At 33.4% G+C, this 16307-nt stretch overlaps 2 protein-coding genes across 2 annotated transcripts; one reads left to right on the top strand and one right to left on the bottom strand.

Annotated features, from left to right (window-relative positions):
* The first annotated feature begins 8972 nt into the window (after positions 1-8972).
* On the top strand, positions 8973-12707 carry LOC105735498 (uncharacterized). Its single transcript, XM_031916683.2, has 12 exons — positions 8973-9235; positions 9494-9578; positions 9684-9796; positions 9868-9922; positions 10616-10716; positions 10835-10984; positions 11055-11103; positions 11190-11329; positions 11564-11801; positions 12027-12068; positions 12160-12372; positions 12459-12707. The coding sequence occupies exons 1-12, from the start codon at positions 9146-9148 to the stop codon at positions 12578-12580; spliced, it is 1398 nt and encodes a 465-aa protein (XP_031772543.2). The 5' UTR covers positions 8973-9145; the 3' UTR covers positions 12581-12707.
* A 195-nt stretch (positions 12708-12902) lies between these two features.
* On the bottom strand, positions 12903-16179 carry LOC100867894 (uncharacterized). Its single transcript, XM_003694007.4, has 5 exons — positions 15829-16179; positions 15052-15338; positions 14258-14457; positions 13932-14178; positions 12903-13803 (listed from the first exon to the last, which is right to left on the bottom strand). Exons 1-5 carry the CDS (start codon positions 15958-15960, stop codon positions 13239-13241), a joined length of 1431 nt encoding a protein of 476 aa, XP_003694055.2. The 5' UTR covers positions 15961-16179; the 3' UTR covers positions 12903-13238.
* Between the last annotated feature and the right edge of the window lie 128 nt (positions 16180-16307).

The following is a 16307-nucleotide window of genomic DNA, read 5'->3' on the forward strand; positions in this document are numbered from 1 at the left end:
AATTAAAGATATATCATAATTGTTATTTCTATTTGTTATTATTTTATATTTATTTTTTTAACCCTTTTTATTTGTGTGCTCGAAAAGTTTGTAACATTTTTGTGCTTTTTCCATTAAGCCTCTTATGTAACAATAATTTCAATCATTCGTCAAATATTGAAATATCTCGTTCACGAAGATTACCATTCACGCAAACTTTGACCTACTACTGTTGGTTTGTTACGATTCAAATGTATGAACAATCAAAATGAAAATTTCCCCAGACCGCGTATACGAATTTAAAAAAAAAAAAATAAAATAAAATAAAATAAAATAAATCGCTTTTATGTGCAATATTTTCATTCGTGTTATCCATAAAACGTACAAAGTTTTAAACATCGAGTATCAATTTTATCAAACAATCCATCTACGGTTTTAGTTGGATGGATATAGTAAGCCTTCACAAATAGGCAAACACGTGTTAGCCATAAACGTATGAATACACAAAGCAGACGTCGATTGCTTGCAAACATATACCAGGCCATATGCGATATATTCGTTCAACATACGATAATTGCAAACTAGCTAATCAAATAATTAATTATTATTACATTAAGTGTTAATGCAAATGGAACAAATTTCCTATGAAATTTGCAATCATTACATCAAATTTAATTTTGCCTAATTTTGTCTTTTTTCCATCAATCTTCTAACATCAAATAACATTTTCTATACAATAATAATTTTACCTCGTTTCGTTTGGTCAATCACTTTTTTTAATTATCAACATAAACTTATATAAACTGTTAAAAAGGAACGATAATCGCATTGACAAAGAAAAAATTTCGTTCAATTTCAGGAGAAGAGGAAAACATCACCAAGATCATGTCATTTAATTTTTTTTTTTTTTTTTGAAAAATAAAGTTCCAAAAATCGATTAACAAGCTAAAAAAATAATAATGCTATCATGAAATGGAAAAAATGCAAAACTAAGCTCCTGAAAAAAGCCCACAATGTCGTTGAAATAATATTCTATTGCATAATTGTAATATCTCGAATAACCTAAAGACTCAGCATCTAATTTGCACGATTCCATGTATAATTATTACCAGAGGCTCATCAAACTAGACAAGCTGAAAATTTCTGACATTGTTCAACCTTCGATTTCCCTAGATTCTCCAATAATAAAATTACAAATCGAAATCGAAATAGCGGATCAAATAAAACGACTAGTTAAAAAAGTTTAAAAAAACTCTTTTAACGAAAAGATCAAAGATATTCAATCTTAAATAAAATGTATTAACACTTAAAAAAAAAGAAGATGTATCAAACACATTCTGCAGTTCAATTTATCTCTCCCTCTCCTCTCTCTCTCTCTCTCTCTCTCGTGGAACACAACGTAAATAGGAAAGGGTGAAGGCTCGACGAGGCTGTAAAATAAAAAAAGTCGGCGTGGATTACGATGCAGAATGGAGAACATCGTCGTAGATAATCTCGACACGGGTTCGGGAAATTCCTACGGGAAATACAATGCATTGGCAAGAAAAAAGTTCACGTCGTGAATAACGGAGTCGCGATATAAATAACGAGGCAGTGCTAATTTAGATCCCTGAAGCGGATACAGCCGATATCAAAGGTATTCGGTTGGTTGGAGGCGGGACGTGCTTTTGTGTCGTAGATCAAACAGGATTTTTCCTTTTCTCTTCCTTTCTTTCAGCGAATCATCGAAATGTCTTTGCACGGTTTGTGTGTGCATCGTCGTCGCTGAACGTTTATCGCGGCTGGATATGCCTCCGCCACAGGGGAAGGAGGGAAAGAAATAACATGGGTGGTGTAAAATCGTGCTCCTGGAAAACTGAAACTTACGATTTATGAGATCTCGAGATTAACTGGTATCCGGCAAGCGTGATTAACGCGAGAGAGATTCGTTGTGGCCGCACGAATTTGGAAATTTCGATTAATGGATTTTGTTCAATCCATTTAGTAGAGTCAAGATCGTTATTGGAACAAACATTGTGAATATTTTAAGATTGTAGATGGGAAATATCTCTTTTATACAGGCAACGATATACGATTATTTTGAGTGTGAATGTCTTAGGTTCAAGGATGAAAATTTTAACCTAATAAAAACATAATAATTATTAATCTTGAAATTGATGAAAATAAGTATAATTTTTTCCCTTAATTCTCAAATGGATATCCGGCCCATTACCTTTGTTAATTTAATAATTATGTTTAACACGTGTAAACGTAATTATTTAAAAATTTATCAAAGGATATCCATTATGTTATTCTCAAAAAATGCTGTAAAAGAAGATTGCTGTAAAAGAATTTTATTTATTAATTTAATAAAGATCGATATTAATAATTTAATTGTTAAATGTTTATCAAATAATAAATATTCTTATTCGAGATGAATATATATAATAATAATCGTTTAATCGACAGAACTTACTGGAAGTATCCTCGAAAAATTATCAGATTGACATTGAGTACATGGAAGAGATGGTGATTTCCTTGCTTGAAAGGAATCCTCGATCGTTTTATTGCCAGCCAACGAACCTGCAATAAAAAATCAATGTTAGTATCATTTATAATCCGCAAATGTGAGAGACATTCTCTTGGCAAAATGTAAACTAAAATAAAAGAAAAAAAAAAAATTGAAATATCAAAAAGGAGGGGAGGGATAAATTAATTGCTGGAATAGAACAACGTCGCTGCGAATTAATTACTGTGGAAATATAATCCGGCGTGACTTAATTAGCCAGCTGAAACCAGTCACGAGGAAGGAAATGAAAGTAAAAAGGCTGGAAATCTGGTGAGAAAGTAGCGTTCCAACGATGCAGCTGTGCGACAGCTGAAATTAATCAATGTAATACGTTGCATCCAATCGTTCGATATTTCAGATTGAAAAGCTCGCTGGAAAAATGAAATAATGATTTCTCAAAATCATAATGGAATAGACAAATATATGACATATTTCATTCGTTCGACTTTAACATTTGAAGAACAGAACAGATTTTCTATTTATAATAACTCACCTCGCAGTCTCTTTCTGATTGAATCTTAATGGATGATGGAAATTTTGATCAAGATTCTGAATCTTAAAGAAAATTAATTGCTTTACTTATTTTACAGACAGAAAACTTTTAAATTTTAACCCACCTCCAAGCATAGAAGTTAACATTGCAGTAGAAGAATGAAAAATAATTATAGAATTAAATTAAATTAATTAACGCGTTTGGAATACGAAATTCTCCAATATACTCGTCTCTGTTAATTTATCAATAACCAAATGATCTCACCTTTCCAATATTTGCCCTACTCGAAGATGTTTCCGCTCGAACAAGTTATTCACGAAGATCGATCTTACCAAAAAGGGCGGCTAACTCGAAAGCAGAGGCCAATCGCAGAAGGACAACGTCTTGGGGAGGAAGAAAGGAAAATTCCTCTCCTATATATCGGCAACGAGATATTGGTCAACATTTTGCGCGTAATTCTCGCCCGCGTTCCAATCGCGATAACGTTTGCCCGCGTACTTCGATTTGTCTCTTCCACTTTGTTGCAGAAACCTCGTTGCAGAAACAGTGGACAGCCATCGAAACAAGATTATCCACGATTTCATCGATGCACTTTCGGATATTAAATAGGAGTGATCGTTGTTTGGCGATGAAAAGTGCAATGCTGTAACGATAGAGCAATAGATATTAAAAATATTATGATTAGCACATTGAAATTGGGGATAGAAAATAGAAGATATCTTGTTTAATATCTGAAACGTGATCGATATATTGATCAGAGTGATAATGGATAACGGGATGTATAGAAGGCGAAATACTTTTGGATGAAATAATGAAACAATTTTGAAACTTAAGAAGACTAATAAAAATAATAAATCAGTGAAGTTTCTTTGCATTACCCCTGCAAAGCCACCCCAACACTCGCTTTATTACGAAAATGGAAAAAGGAAGAACGAATCGCTAAAGCGATTTATGGAATGCAACAGCCAGACAAGTTCGCGTGACTCGAAAGCAAAAATTAATTTTCTCGAACGAAATTACCTGATACGACTAAATTGTTGCTTATATGAGAGTGCCTCCACAAATTTGCTCGTACTCCTCTTTTTTCCTTTTGTAAATACCAATCGCGCCGCGGAAATATCCCAAATTCTGCGTCGAATCCGTTCACGAGCAGCCAGTTACCTCGTGAAATGAGTATTCCGTATACTCTGAAACCAATAATAAAATAAATTAGAAGAAGAAAAGAAAAATAGAAGAAACGATATTGAAAATGAAAAGGAAGGTTAATTTGATGAAACGTGTACATTCTACATAATATATAATATATGTTGATTACTTCTGTACGTTTAAAAAAATTTAATCTATCTAAAGAAGAAAAAAATTTCTATTTCTTTGCAAATTTTAATTTACTCGAGAAACGAAATTAGTTAGAAATAAAAAATATTCGAGAGATGTTTATACATTTAATAGCAAATTTCTTTTTTTCCAAAAATTATATTTTTAATAATTAGTTTTCGTTTGAATCGAAAATATAAAGTGTATAAAAACTGATATTAAACTGGAAGAAACGATGGCCCCATGATCCGTCTTCGAGACAACAAGTGATTGCACGAAATGCTGGATCATCCGTCACAGGCAATTTGTGTGACGATTTGCACGACAAATTCGCTATCGTTTCATTCGTTTGGAGCAAGATACATTGTTCCCTTGATGTGAGCGTAAATAAAATGTTCTTTTGTCGCCAATATAATGTACTGGCGACAATATTTTAAAATTTTATTAATTTAAACTAATAGTCAAATATTATTGGATTATTTATACATAGGGAGAGCAGAAAAATTGAAGGAATAATCCAAATAATATATCGAGGGATATAATAATTAATCAATTAATTCATGAAATATTAGTGAATTATATATATTTAATCCTGTTTAATTAATTACATTTTAATTTCGATGAAGCGAACAAATATTCCCGAATTTAAAATCAATTTTACGAAAATCTATGCTATTATTCGAGTCAGAAATTATTGGTAAACTGGTATATTCGATATTGTATATTGAATTGATCGATCCCATTTGTATTGTAATACATTTCATTAAATGAATTTCTCTGTATTTCATAAAAAATTTTCAGTTTCAATAAATGAATACGTGAGTTCGATATTCGTGAAGAAATACACATTATTTAATAAATTATATATCGTCGAGTAATCTTCAATTCTCTGTACAAGTATATTTATTCATTTTTAATTCTTTAAATTTAAATCATTCCATCTAACAGACCAGTTATTCCCTAAGATTTATTAATTAAATCTTTAATTAATTTCTGTTAAATCTTGATGCGCTCACATAGTTAATAATTGCTCAAAAATATCGTAATACAAAATAAATAGCGCGCGATGATTCGAAAAATCGTAACCATCAAAGTTATTTCTTGAAAAATAACAGAGGAACATCGATGATTTCTCAATCCTTCCTTTACCATTAATCGAACGAAATTCCTCGTTAATAAAAAATTATCGATCAAAGAATTATCCACATTCTTTTACGTTTAAGTTTTTAAATACAAATCTTCTCAAAAAAAGTAACTTCGAAAATGTTTTTTTTTTTTTTTCCAACAATTCAAGGATCGTCGATCTTCCAACTTTTATCTATTCGCATACCATTTTTTTTTCATTGATCCAATCAAATCTGCAATAACTTACCGAGTTATGCTACACCCTACGTGTACCATTTCGTCATTGAACGCAAACGGGAACGCAACTTCCGTTCAAAACGTAATTTTCCCGACAGGTGTAAGTCAGAATGCTTCTGTTTCTAGGAACTTTATCCCCGTGACGCTTGGAGCAAGGTTCACCACAACCACGGCCAGTTTGTAACTTCCACGTTCAGGAAGGACGCAGCCGTTTTCCGGTCCCCTACGATGTCCAGCCACGAATAATTAACGGTGTCGTAATTAAACGAGCGCAAATAAGAGAATAATTGAATTCGTTACGGTCGGTGATTGTTTCCTTAACCGTTTTCTTACTTAAGTTTCGCAATTGCCTCGTGATTTTTTTTCATACCTCGAGGGAATTTCCTCGAAGGGATCTCGCGTGTAATATTTTTCCTTCTCTTTTCTTTTCGTTAAATATTCCCTTCTACGATTTCTTGAGTATATATTTTTGCGTTGAATTAACTTACTTTACACTCACACTCGTGCTCGTCACTCGGAACATCGCTACAATCGAATTTATCGTCGCACCTCTTCGTCTCCTCTTAGGTAAACATTTTCTGTTTCCACGACGGAAAACTCGTTTTTCCTGTTTTTTTTTTTTTTTTTTTTTGAAATGACAACAAACGTTGATTACATGTTTGAAGACGTGTGCGTTTCCCGTTAATATCGGTGTTTCGTCTCGAGCAAGGAAACTTTGTGGAAGGTTTAAACAATTTTGTGTTGAAAAATTCGTTATTGAATGATATTTGAGAAAACGTATTAAACGTATTTTATACATTTAATAATTTCGATAATTGAAACATCTCATCTAAATAAAATTTTTACGTTCTCACAATAATTTATTATATCACTTTCTATATTAAAATCAGGTTAAAATGTACTACTTTTTCCAAATCTTTTTTAAACCGCTATAAATTTTTACCTGGCAATCAGAGATATAATTCATACCATAAATGATTATATGAAAAAAGAAAAATAGTACTCGCATGAGAACAATTCCGTTTACTCCTTAAATTATAATCTCTGACTCATCTCTTTTTTTCACCGTCATAACTAATTTTCTACACGTCGTATATAAAAATTTTATATTTTCTACAACGATTGCACTTTATAAGAATATCCATATCCGTTTGAATAATTTTAACGGAGTATTCAGAAAGAAATCGACTCGAAAACAATACTTCGAATTACTCCAATTAAAGTTACTCCAACAAAACGAGACAAATTTTTCCAGGAAAATTTCCTATAAAAATTGAAAAGAGAGATATTTCACGAGTCGAAAACTAACGGATTCGCGGTCAAATTGTCTTCCACCTTCGTGTTGCGTTGGAGTCTCCCACCGGTAATCTTGGCGCCAAGCACGTTTGTCACTTTTAATTAACTGTAATTCATTGGGACAATTTGAAATTCGTCGAATATATTTCATATAGGAACGAAACTAACGCCCCGATCTCCCAAAACGCCACGAAACCGTATTTTGCGTTTAATCGTTACCCGTTTCATTGTTCATCTATTTACCCTGCGCAACTGCGTTCATTACGCGATCCCTTCCACTGACAAACGATCCATTTAATGCAAAAATTGCCTCGATTGTTATCGGCGCATTTGCGGGGAATATGCACATGCGGTGAGATTGCTTTTATTTGGTTGATTTTATTTGGAAATTAAAAATCACAGATAGAGTTGAATTTATTATTTTCGAGGGAAAACGTTTTCGAGGAGCGTGAGTGAGCGAGAAATTATATAGAAAATTGATACGATATGATTCGATACACAATTGAAATATTGAGAAGAAATTGCTTATTCGGACAAAGTTTCCCTTGTCTCTGTCTGAATAATTCTTTTTAAAAGATTCTGCCGCGATTATCGAAATTCAAAATGAAAGGCAAATATAGAAATGTGTTAAAATACATCCTCATTGATAAGATAAAATGTTCAAGACATTGACGCAATATCCAATATTCACTTCATGCAAATTATAGAATATATATATATATATAGCACATCCGGATAGATACGGGGCCATTTATTATACTTGAACATCCAGACAGACTTATCAACCTGTCAAACTATAGACCAACCACATTTTTCATTTTATGCTTAATCAGAAATTAAAATCTATCATATTCCTCTTGCCGCGTCTTTTCCCTTCATTTTACACAAAATGAAATTTAACGCGTACTTATTAATTATTATGAATTAAAAGAATTTTCTTAAAAATGTAATAATTTTCACGAAGAGTATATCTTAATAATACGATAACCGATAATGAATATGAGAAAAAAATTCTCTCCAAACGAAACAAACATTTCGACGTATTTTCATACGTGTTCGTATAATATAATTGCACATCAAATAATGGTTCGTCTTCAAGAATAGAAACTAAAGAGGATCGCTATCAATGTTACCATTTCTGCAACGGGTATAATGCAACACCGATTGCGGAGGATCCATCTACGATATGGAAACAGATGTTTATCACAATGTTCCAGCATTTCCAGGGAAGTTATTAATTCTGAATGAAATTGTTTGACGATAATACGAAATTTGTTGCGCAAGACAGATTGCGATTGCGTAATTCTCCACGCAAATCTCTATCTCCATTACATCACGTGTGTACTCGTGTCTATCTATGCAGGGATTTGCATTCATTGTGTTTGTTTGCCATAATGATTGCCATAAGCTTGAATACACGATCATCATAATCATTGTATATTCTTGTGCGTTGTTACATAGAGGGATATTAGTTGAAGAAGAAATTATAAAAGAAAAGGAAATTTTAATCTTTTCAGAATCAAAAATTCTTTTTTTTTTTTTTTTTACAGATACTCTTGTTTCATTAATTATTCGTTATAGAGAAACTTTTACTTTTTTTCGTGATGTTTTCTTGATGCAATATATTAAAATTTGAGGCTCGTTTCATCATAGAAAAGGAATATATTTATTTATTTATTTATTATTTGTTTGATAAGTGATCGAAGTATTGTATTCCATATACGCAACATTGAACGTCGAGATATTAATTTTTCGAATACTGGGGTGTCGTATTATTTTCCAAAAGTCTAATTTATCATTTTAAATCAAATAATTGGATAACGTGCTTCAAGAAATTAATTAACTATGGGCTATGAAAAATTCGATAGAAATTCTCGCAATTTTTTTCTCGATTTAATAAACCCAAGCTAGAACCCAAAGTTAACAGATTAATATAAAAATTTCCCTAGATATTCGAATTGAATGCAGTCACGGTGTGCATTTTACGAAACAAAAGAGAATTTAATTTTGCTTTAACGGGCAACGATTAAAAAAATTAACAAAACGTCTAAAAAGTTGTGAATGACAGAAAGTCCTGATCTTTTCTATCCGGTTTCTAAATTTAATTGGTGGACAATAATTAGAAGAGAAAAAAAAAAGAAAAAAAAATAAAAATGGACCCGACGCTTCAGAAGCACGGAGCTAAGCACGTATACAAAGTGCCGGAAGGACTACGAGAATTGTGTAGTGACATTTCACGGGAAGTGAGCAATATCTTATCGGCAAATATTAAATATATCGCATTCCTTCGAAAATTCAATTATAAAATTCATCGATGCAAAAATTATGCGCGTTCATCAAATATTATCCAACATCTTGCCTCGATAACCTTCCTAAACATTTCCTAAACATCATTTACAACTATCCGCGCAACAATATCCTTCGCTCTCAAAATAAATTAATTTTGTCTAATCTAATCACCGTTCTCCTATTAATCCTTCACTCCATGAATATAAAACCAGGTTCTTCGCTCCCAACCGACCAACATTCTCGCCTTTATCGCCGAATACGTGGACACTCTTCTGATCACGCGCGAGAATACAAAAAGTACGGATTTCAATTTTGCTCAGAAGAATTTCCTCTGCTTCGCCCTTTCCTTTTTTTCTTTTTTTTTTTAACAGTTCGACCGAGTTATTAAATTCGCTCCCCCAGTTGCAGTCAAAGTCGTAAACAATATTCTACTCGGAAGCGAGGCAATTCTGAGCATACTTTACCGGGCTGGTTTCACTTTGGAGCAAGTCGCGATCGCCGCCCCACGGATTCAAGTAAATTTTTTATTCTTTTCTCGCGTGCCCATATATTTCCTCCTCCTTCTAATTCTCTTCGCCCTTCACAGAAAGTATTCCGCTCGTATCTGGACGCGATGGACTTGCGACCATTGATATGCGAGGGTAAGGGGAGCCGTATAAATGAATCGTAAAAATAAGAGAAAGGAAGTGGCAAGCGTTATTATTTTTAAACGGGCTGCTTTTATGGCCGGCCTCGTGCCTCGTGGGGAAAAATTATGAAACTCGGGGGAAGATATACAGGCACGAGTTGTTATCGATGGAAATTATTCCTCAACGTGGTTTCAGTCGGGATGATTAATGAGAATAGTAGGCGCGTGTGCGCAAGTTGAAAGCCGGGAAATAGGTTGGCAATTGATCTTGGCAAAAATTACGTATTAATATATGTATGTATATAAATGTCGCACGATGGGTGCATTGGGGGTGGGAAAATTAAATGATTGTTTCTTTTTTTTTTTAAATTAATTTCCAAGGCCTTTGAATTTTTTGGTTAACCTCTCATAATTCGAATAATTAAATGCTTTGTAAGATCAAAGGTAGAAAGAAATATTATTTCTTCTAAAATTAAATTATGATGGACGTATTGAAAAAATCTATTAAGTGTTATTGGAAGAAAATTTTTAATCGCTAGTTGGAAATTTAAACGCTATTATATTTTCAACAAATTATTATTCTGTATGGTTATACAACTTTCAATGAAAACTTGATGAAAATAATGATTGTATCGTGTCAAGATTAATAATGAATTACACAACGATTTGTAGAAAAATAATGTTTGCAAGTGTTTCAATCGTTTAGATACAATTTGCGACGAGAAATCCAAGATGTCGATTCGAAATATTTTAGAAGCCACAGGGGCAACACTCGAAGATGCAGAGCAAGCTTCCATAATAATACAAGTCGGTATTTCAAGTTGAAAAAAAAAAAAAAAAAAAAAAGTTTCTGTAAAGTACAAAATATCTAAATCCCTTAAATGTTCGTACAATTCGTCAAATGTTGAATATAAATGGAAATCAGTCCGCGTTCCGTGGCCACTACGAAAGGATGTCATTGAACGAGGCTCAAGGAAAAATTCAATGGCAAAGAGCAGTGGTGAACACTCTGGATATTCTGAGGAAGGCTGGTGCAACGCAAGCGGAAATCGCTAAAGCGGCAAGACACGTGAAAGTAATGAATTTTTACTTATTTAAACATAAACGTGACGATCGTTTAATTGGTTAATTGAACGCGTAATTAGTTTGCCTATCGAGGATACTACAACAGAAGAAATCAAAAGATCGACCCTCGTAAGACAGTAATTGCGTGAATTCGGTGTAAATTTTTGGAAGATATTATTTGAAATGAAAATTGAGATGGCTGTTAATGTTCGTAGTGGAAGACGAACCTCTCAAGAAGGATGAACGTATATTGGAACCCGTGGAGGCTTTCCAAGCGGTTGCTTGGATGGACGTGATGTACGAAGATTCTGGATTAGAAATGCAAAAGGCCCACGAAGCTGCTACAATTATCCAAGTAACGCTAAACATTATCGTTCTTTCTAACTTTAGAACTCATGAAATTCGCGACGAAATTCTATATTTTTCAACAATCTTTGAAAGATATGCAATTGCATTTTTTTAAAAATAATTGTAAATAATGATTCTCTCTAATCTCGTAAATAAATTAATCGAGGATTGAGGAGATTTATTCCCTTCCTTTTCTTTCTCTTTTTTCTTTTCTTTTTAAGATTAACATTTGTTTTCATAGAAAGCTTATAAAAAATATCGTGCAAAAAAGCAAAAGTACGATTTGCAACAATTGGAGACAACGTCAACAATGGTCGCTGATGCCGTTGTCGATAAAGTGCATCAGAAGATTTTTGAAAAGATAACCTCGCGCAAAGATATCCCCAAAGAGTATGGCACTCGGGAGGAAATGATGTATATGAGCTCGAAATTTCAAGTAGCTCTCAAAGAGCAAATGAAGATGTCACGTTTAGTAAAAAGTATTATAATATTTGATACGTAAATTTTTACATCTAACGAATATTTTACGGTTTATTTTTTAACAATGATTTTTTAGATTTTATATTAATAATTTAAACAACTATTTATAAGTTTTTAAAAACCTACGTTAAAAGCTACGTATTTTCAATCGTTAAAATTAAACGACCACAATTGAAAAGGACAAAAATTATTACGTATAAGATAATATAATTTCTTGCAATTAGAATTGCCGGATGACGAAGAGGAGGAAGAAATAGAAGAAAAGGGTGGGTGTGATTATATTATTCAAAAGATTCTAATTTTCGAAGACGATAATATTCCAACAAATGATTCAAAAAAACTTTTTTTCCAAACAAGATATCGAAAAAGTTAAACCTAAATATCGCCCGGTCCCAGAACCAAAGCCGGAAGTCAAACCCCCAATTTACGTGGAAGAATCTTTGACAGAGGATGACGATATAGCACCCTCAGAGAACACCGAGAAATCAACCACGGAACCGTTGACCACGAGTCCCGAATTGCAATCCGAATTGGAAACGGATCGTCCAGAGTTGGCCGAGGACGAGAAAAGTGATAAATTGATAATAATTTATTATTATTATTATTATTATTATTATTATCAACATCACGCGTTTCACGTGTGAAATGTTAAATAGTGTCCGAGCTGGAAGAGGATGAAAAAGAAAAAAAAGGTAAGAAAGAGGAGGGAAAGAAGGGAGGCGGAGGGGGGAAGACGGAGGATGAAACGGAGAAGGAGGACGAGACGAAAGACGAATAGAAAGAGACGGAAAAGAAGCGAAATGACGCCCAAGAGGATGGCGGTACACGTTAGCGCGCGTTCCAGCCAGGAATGTGATATAAATGCGCTCGTTTATTAACTTTATTAAAGCAATATACTTCCAAAATAAGTTTATCAAGTTTATTAGCGCAATATACTTTAAAAAATAAGCTTTCGGCGCGGGAATCTTGAAATTGAACTTTATTTTTTTTCTTTTTTCTTTATCCGGATTATTCTGTCCACGCTGTCTTTTCTCAAAAAAAAAAAAAAAAAAAAGAAAAATAAAAAAAACCCGATAATAAAACAAGAGTTAAAACGGAGATTCGTTTTGGTGAAAACATTTATAGCGGCTTTTAAGAAAAATTTTTTTTTTTACATATACAAAGCGTCTATGTATAAAGACGTGAATAATATAATTATATAATTTTTGCGCCTCTTCTACTCGAATTTTTTCGTCTTTTCTCTCTCTCTCTCTCTCTCTCTCTCTCTCTCTCTCTCTCTCTCTTTTTTCCTTTTCAAAAATCGTAGTCAATAAAAAAAATGCTCTAAATTCATCTATAACTAGGTAATTGCGTATGAAAAAAAAGAATATATAATAAACATGTGAACTAAAACAATATAAATACAAAAACTTAGTAATGTAGATATTTTCTCGAATTTAAAATGTATGTCTCCAAGGTGTACCTTTCGCTGAACAATAATTGCCAGTTTTTATCAAACGGGACTTCAAGTTTTTAAATTGATTGGTGTCCCCTTCCTTGAACACCTGCCCGCAATCGCCGTATCTGCACGGCGGTTTCCTAATCGGTCCACGAAAACGGGAATTGTCGTTGCCCGAATATTTGTTCCCCCCCCCCTGTTTCCCGTTTTCATCCAGTTGACACGTCTCCGAGCTGAACGATTTATCGCATTCATCCTTCCGCTCGTCCGTGAATTCAACCCCATTGAAATACGCCTTGTGCTTGCACTTTTTATTAGTCTTGTACTTCTCCACGAGAATGCACAAGGAATCCTTGTGATTGATCGTGGCCACGGAATCGTCCAGTTCCTCGTCGTTCTGCTCCTGCATCGCCAACACCTTCTCCGAATCTTTTCCACGACAGTTAGTGCAAGTCGACTCCCGTACGATGGCGTGATCGTTACGGTTGCAACTTCTGAAGTTGTTCGAGTTCGAGGAACAGAGGCAAGTGTCAGACGCGAGACGTTTTTCTTTCGAGGAATGCCTGAATTTGGGAAAAAACAGTTGCAAGGATTTTCCTTTCTAATTTTCGTACAAATAGTTAGTTGTTTAAATAAAATTTAAAATAAAAATACGAATAAAGATACGAATGGAACGAATCCCTGTGAGTACCTGTTGTACTCGTCGCAACGGTGATGGCAGTGGTCGTGAGAATGGCAACAATGACGATTCTGGCGACAGCAATCTCGATGAGGCTGTAGAAGATTTAGAGTCGAATGTTTCTCGCAGTTGCAGGCGTGCGAAATGCTAGATGACGATGGGTTGTACTTCTGTGGAGTGAACGTGCATCGCAAATTTCGATGGAACGATTTGCAACCCTTTCCTTCGCCGTTACAATCGTGCTCGTCCCGACTGCAATCTAAAAATGTAACGAGAAGCGATAAAATATTCACGCGAGGATAATTTAATAACGATTCGAGGAAGAAGATTCGACTCACTTCGTTTCTCTTCTTTGGACGAACCGTTAGGTTTAACGTTGTTCGTTTCGTTTTGATCTCGGTCGTACAGAAGATTAACAGAATCCAATTTGGATGGGATTTCTTTCGAGTTCCGTTTTTGCAAGTAGGAAAACGCACCGTGAAAATGATTAGAATTTCGAGACTCTGTTACGGGATTCTTCGTTGGCTTCGAGTCGCAACTAAAACAAATATAAATATGTTAATTAGAAATCGATATCGATGTTATTATAATATCGCGTTTTTATGTCCATCCAGGAAACGATTAATAACGAGAAAAAGAGCCTTGGCATTTGCATCGATTCTCGTATTATTATTATTATATTATTAAACCGATGAATATTAAATTCTTGCGAGTGGATATTATCGTAATAATTTTCTCAACTTAATTTAACGTTAATATTTATGAATTATAATAGTTTTTAATATTCCAAAAAATGCTTTCAAAATTTGAAAGAACATTGATCTGGAATGAAATTACGATTAATTTAATCTATTATTACGGCTTGAAGTTTGAACGTCGATATTTCGAAGGAAAGCTTTATCTCTAATTATTTCAAATTATGAACGTATTCATGAAACCATTGTAATTTATTTCAGGATATCTCTCTAAATGCGTACGCGTATAACCAAGTACTGAAATTCAATTTAAATTCCATTTTCTCGATATAATTGCAACATGTTTTTCCATAATTCTTGTTGTAATTGCCAATATCCTTTTAGATTAAAACGTGTGTATACGATCGATCAATTTTCTTGTGCAAAATGTGTCATACCCTTCCACTTGTTCCAATTTTGAGAATTCGTTTTTCTGCGTGATTTCGTTATGCTCTTTGCTTGGAACGATGTCGAGCGTGTCCCCAACATTACACTGCTCGTTACGTTTACGACAACAACTGCATATTATTGGCTTTTGGAATAAATTTTCCTTGGTCGAGCCATTTTCTCCACACTCATCGTTCCAATACGACTTTACTTGATTCGGCCTTGATTTTGAAGAATTCCTCGTTAACAGTAAATTCTCTTGATCATTTGAATCCTCATTTCCGCTAAGACTTTCAGCCTGGTCACACACATTGATAGAAATTTTAATAAGCACACATTATCGACAACGTTTCTTTAAAAAACACAATATTATTATTTATTACTTATTTATTATATAACAGTTCGAAAGTCAATCATTTTTGTTTTGATCTATTTCCGTAAAAAAATGTCACCTTCTTTTTGAGAAAAATAAATATTTTATATAAATTACTGTTCAATAGAAACAATTGCATAATTAGATAAAAAAGTTCGGTTCAATTTTTAGCCATAAAATTGAAATCAAGAAAATCACTATTATATTATTGTATTATTAGCGAACGAAATACATTAGAAACCCTAATGTCAAAAACATTACAACATGCAACAGATACATTTCTCTGACAGATTTTTAATCTGATCTATCAAAAATAAATTTGAATTTATATATTTGTTACAAATCCATCCGATATAAGATAAATATTTTTTAGAAAATAGATTACAAAATTATATTACGTATGAAACCATATTACCTTATCGAACTTCGTTGCTTCTTCCGAGTTGCAATACAGACCAAAATTTTTCGGGAATTTACGCCGAGCTCGACGAAAAGCCATCGCGGCTGCGACCAACTGATGAGACGAAGACGGACAAACCTGAGACATGGCTAAGAAGTCGTATAAATCGAGTCGAATATTCTCCGGATTTAAAAATAATTCAATTTGTCATTCGGAGTGATTGGTTAAGTTTCCTGTAGGTAAAGGGCAATTGAACGTTGAAGTGAGCTACACTCTTTCACTAATAATTTACGAAGAAATCGAATTCGATTCTTCTATCGATGCTATTGATTCGAAAATAGTAAAAAATACAATAACAAGTAACAAGTAATAACCAACGATAGTCTTCGCTTTAAAATGGCACAGAACATTGTGAATTATATCTTACAATTAATAGATTAAATATTAAATGTATAAATATTAAATAGATTAAATATATTTTATATTTAATTCGT

Source organism: Apis florea, unplaced genomic scaffold (assembly GCF_048593485.1).
Source record: "Apis florea isolate Af1SG1 unplaced genomic scaffold, ASM4859348v1 contig_2839_pilon, whole genome shotgun sequence".
NCBI classification, from domain to species: domain Eukaryota; kingdom Metazoa; phylum Arthropoda; class Insecta; order Hymenoptera; family Apidae; genus Apis; species Apis florea.

Coding starts and splice junctions, on each gene's coding strand:
- LOC105735498 (XM_031916683.2), top strand. CDS start 9,146: ATGGACCCGACGCTTCAGAAGCACGGAGCTAAGCACGTATACAAAGTG. Junction 9,236..9,493: donor GTAGTGACATTTCACGGGAA/GTGAGCAATATC, acceptor ATATAAAACCAG/GTTCTTCGCTCCCAACCGAC. Junction 11,104..11,189: donor AAATCAAAAGATCGACCCTC/GTAAGACAGTAA, acceptor TAATGTTCGTAG/TGGAAGACGAACCTCTCAAG.
- LOC100867894 (XM_003694007.4), bottom strand. CDS start 15,960: ATGTCTCAGGTTTGTCCGTCTTCGTCTCATCAGTTGGTCGCAGCCGCG. Junction 14,458..15,051: donor AAATTGGAACAAGTGGAAGG/GTATGACACATT, acceptor TATTTGTTTTAG/TTGCGACTCGAAGCCAACGA. Junction 13,804..13,931: donor CGTTGCGACGAGTACAACAG/GTACTCACAGGG, acceptor TCCCAAATTCAG/GCATTCCTCGAAAGAAAAAC.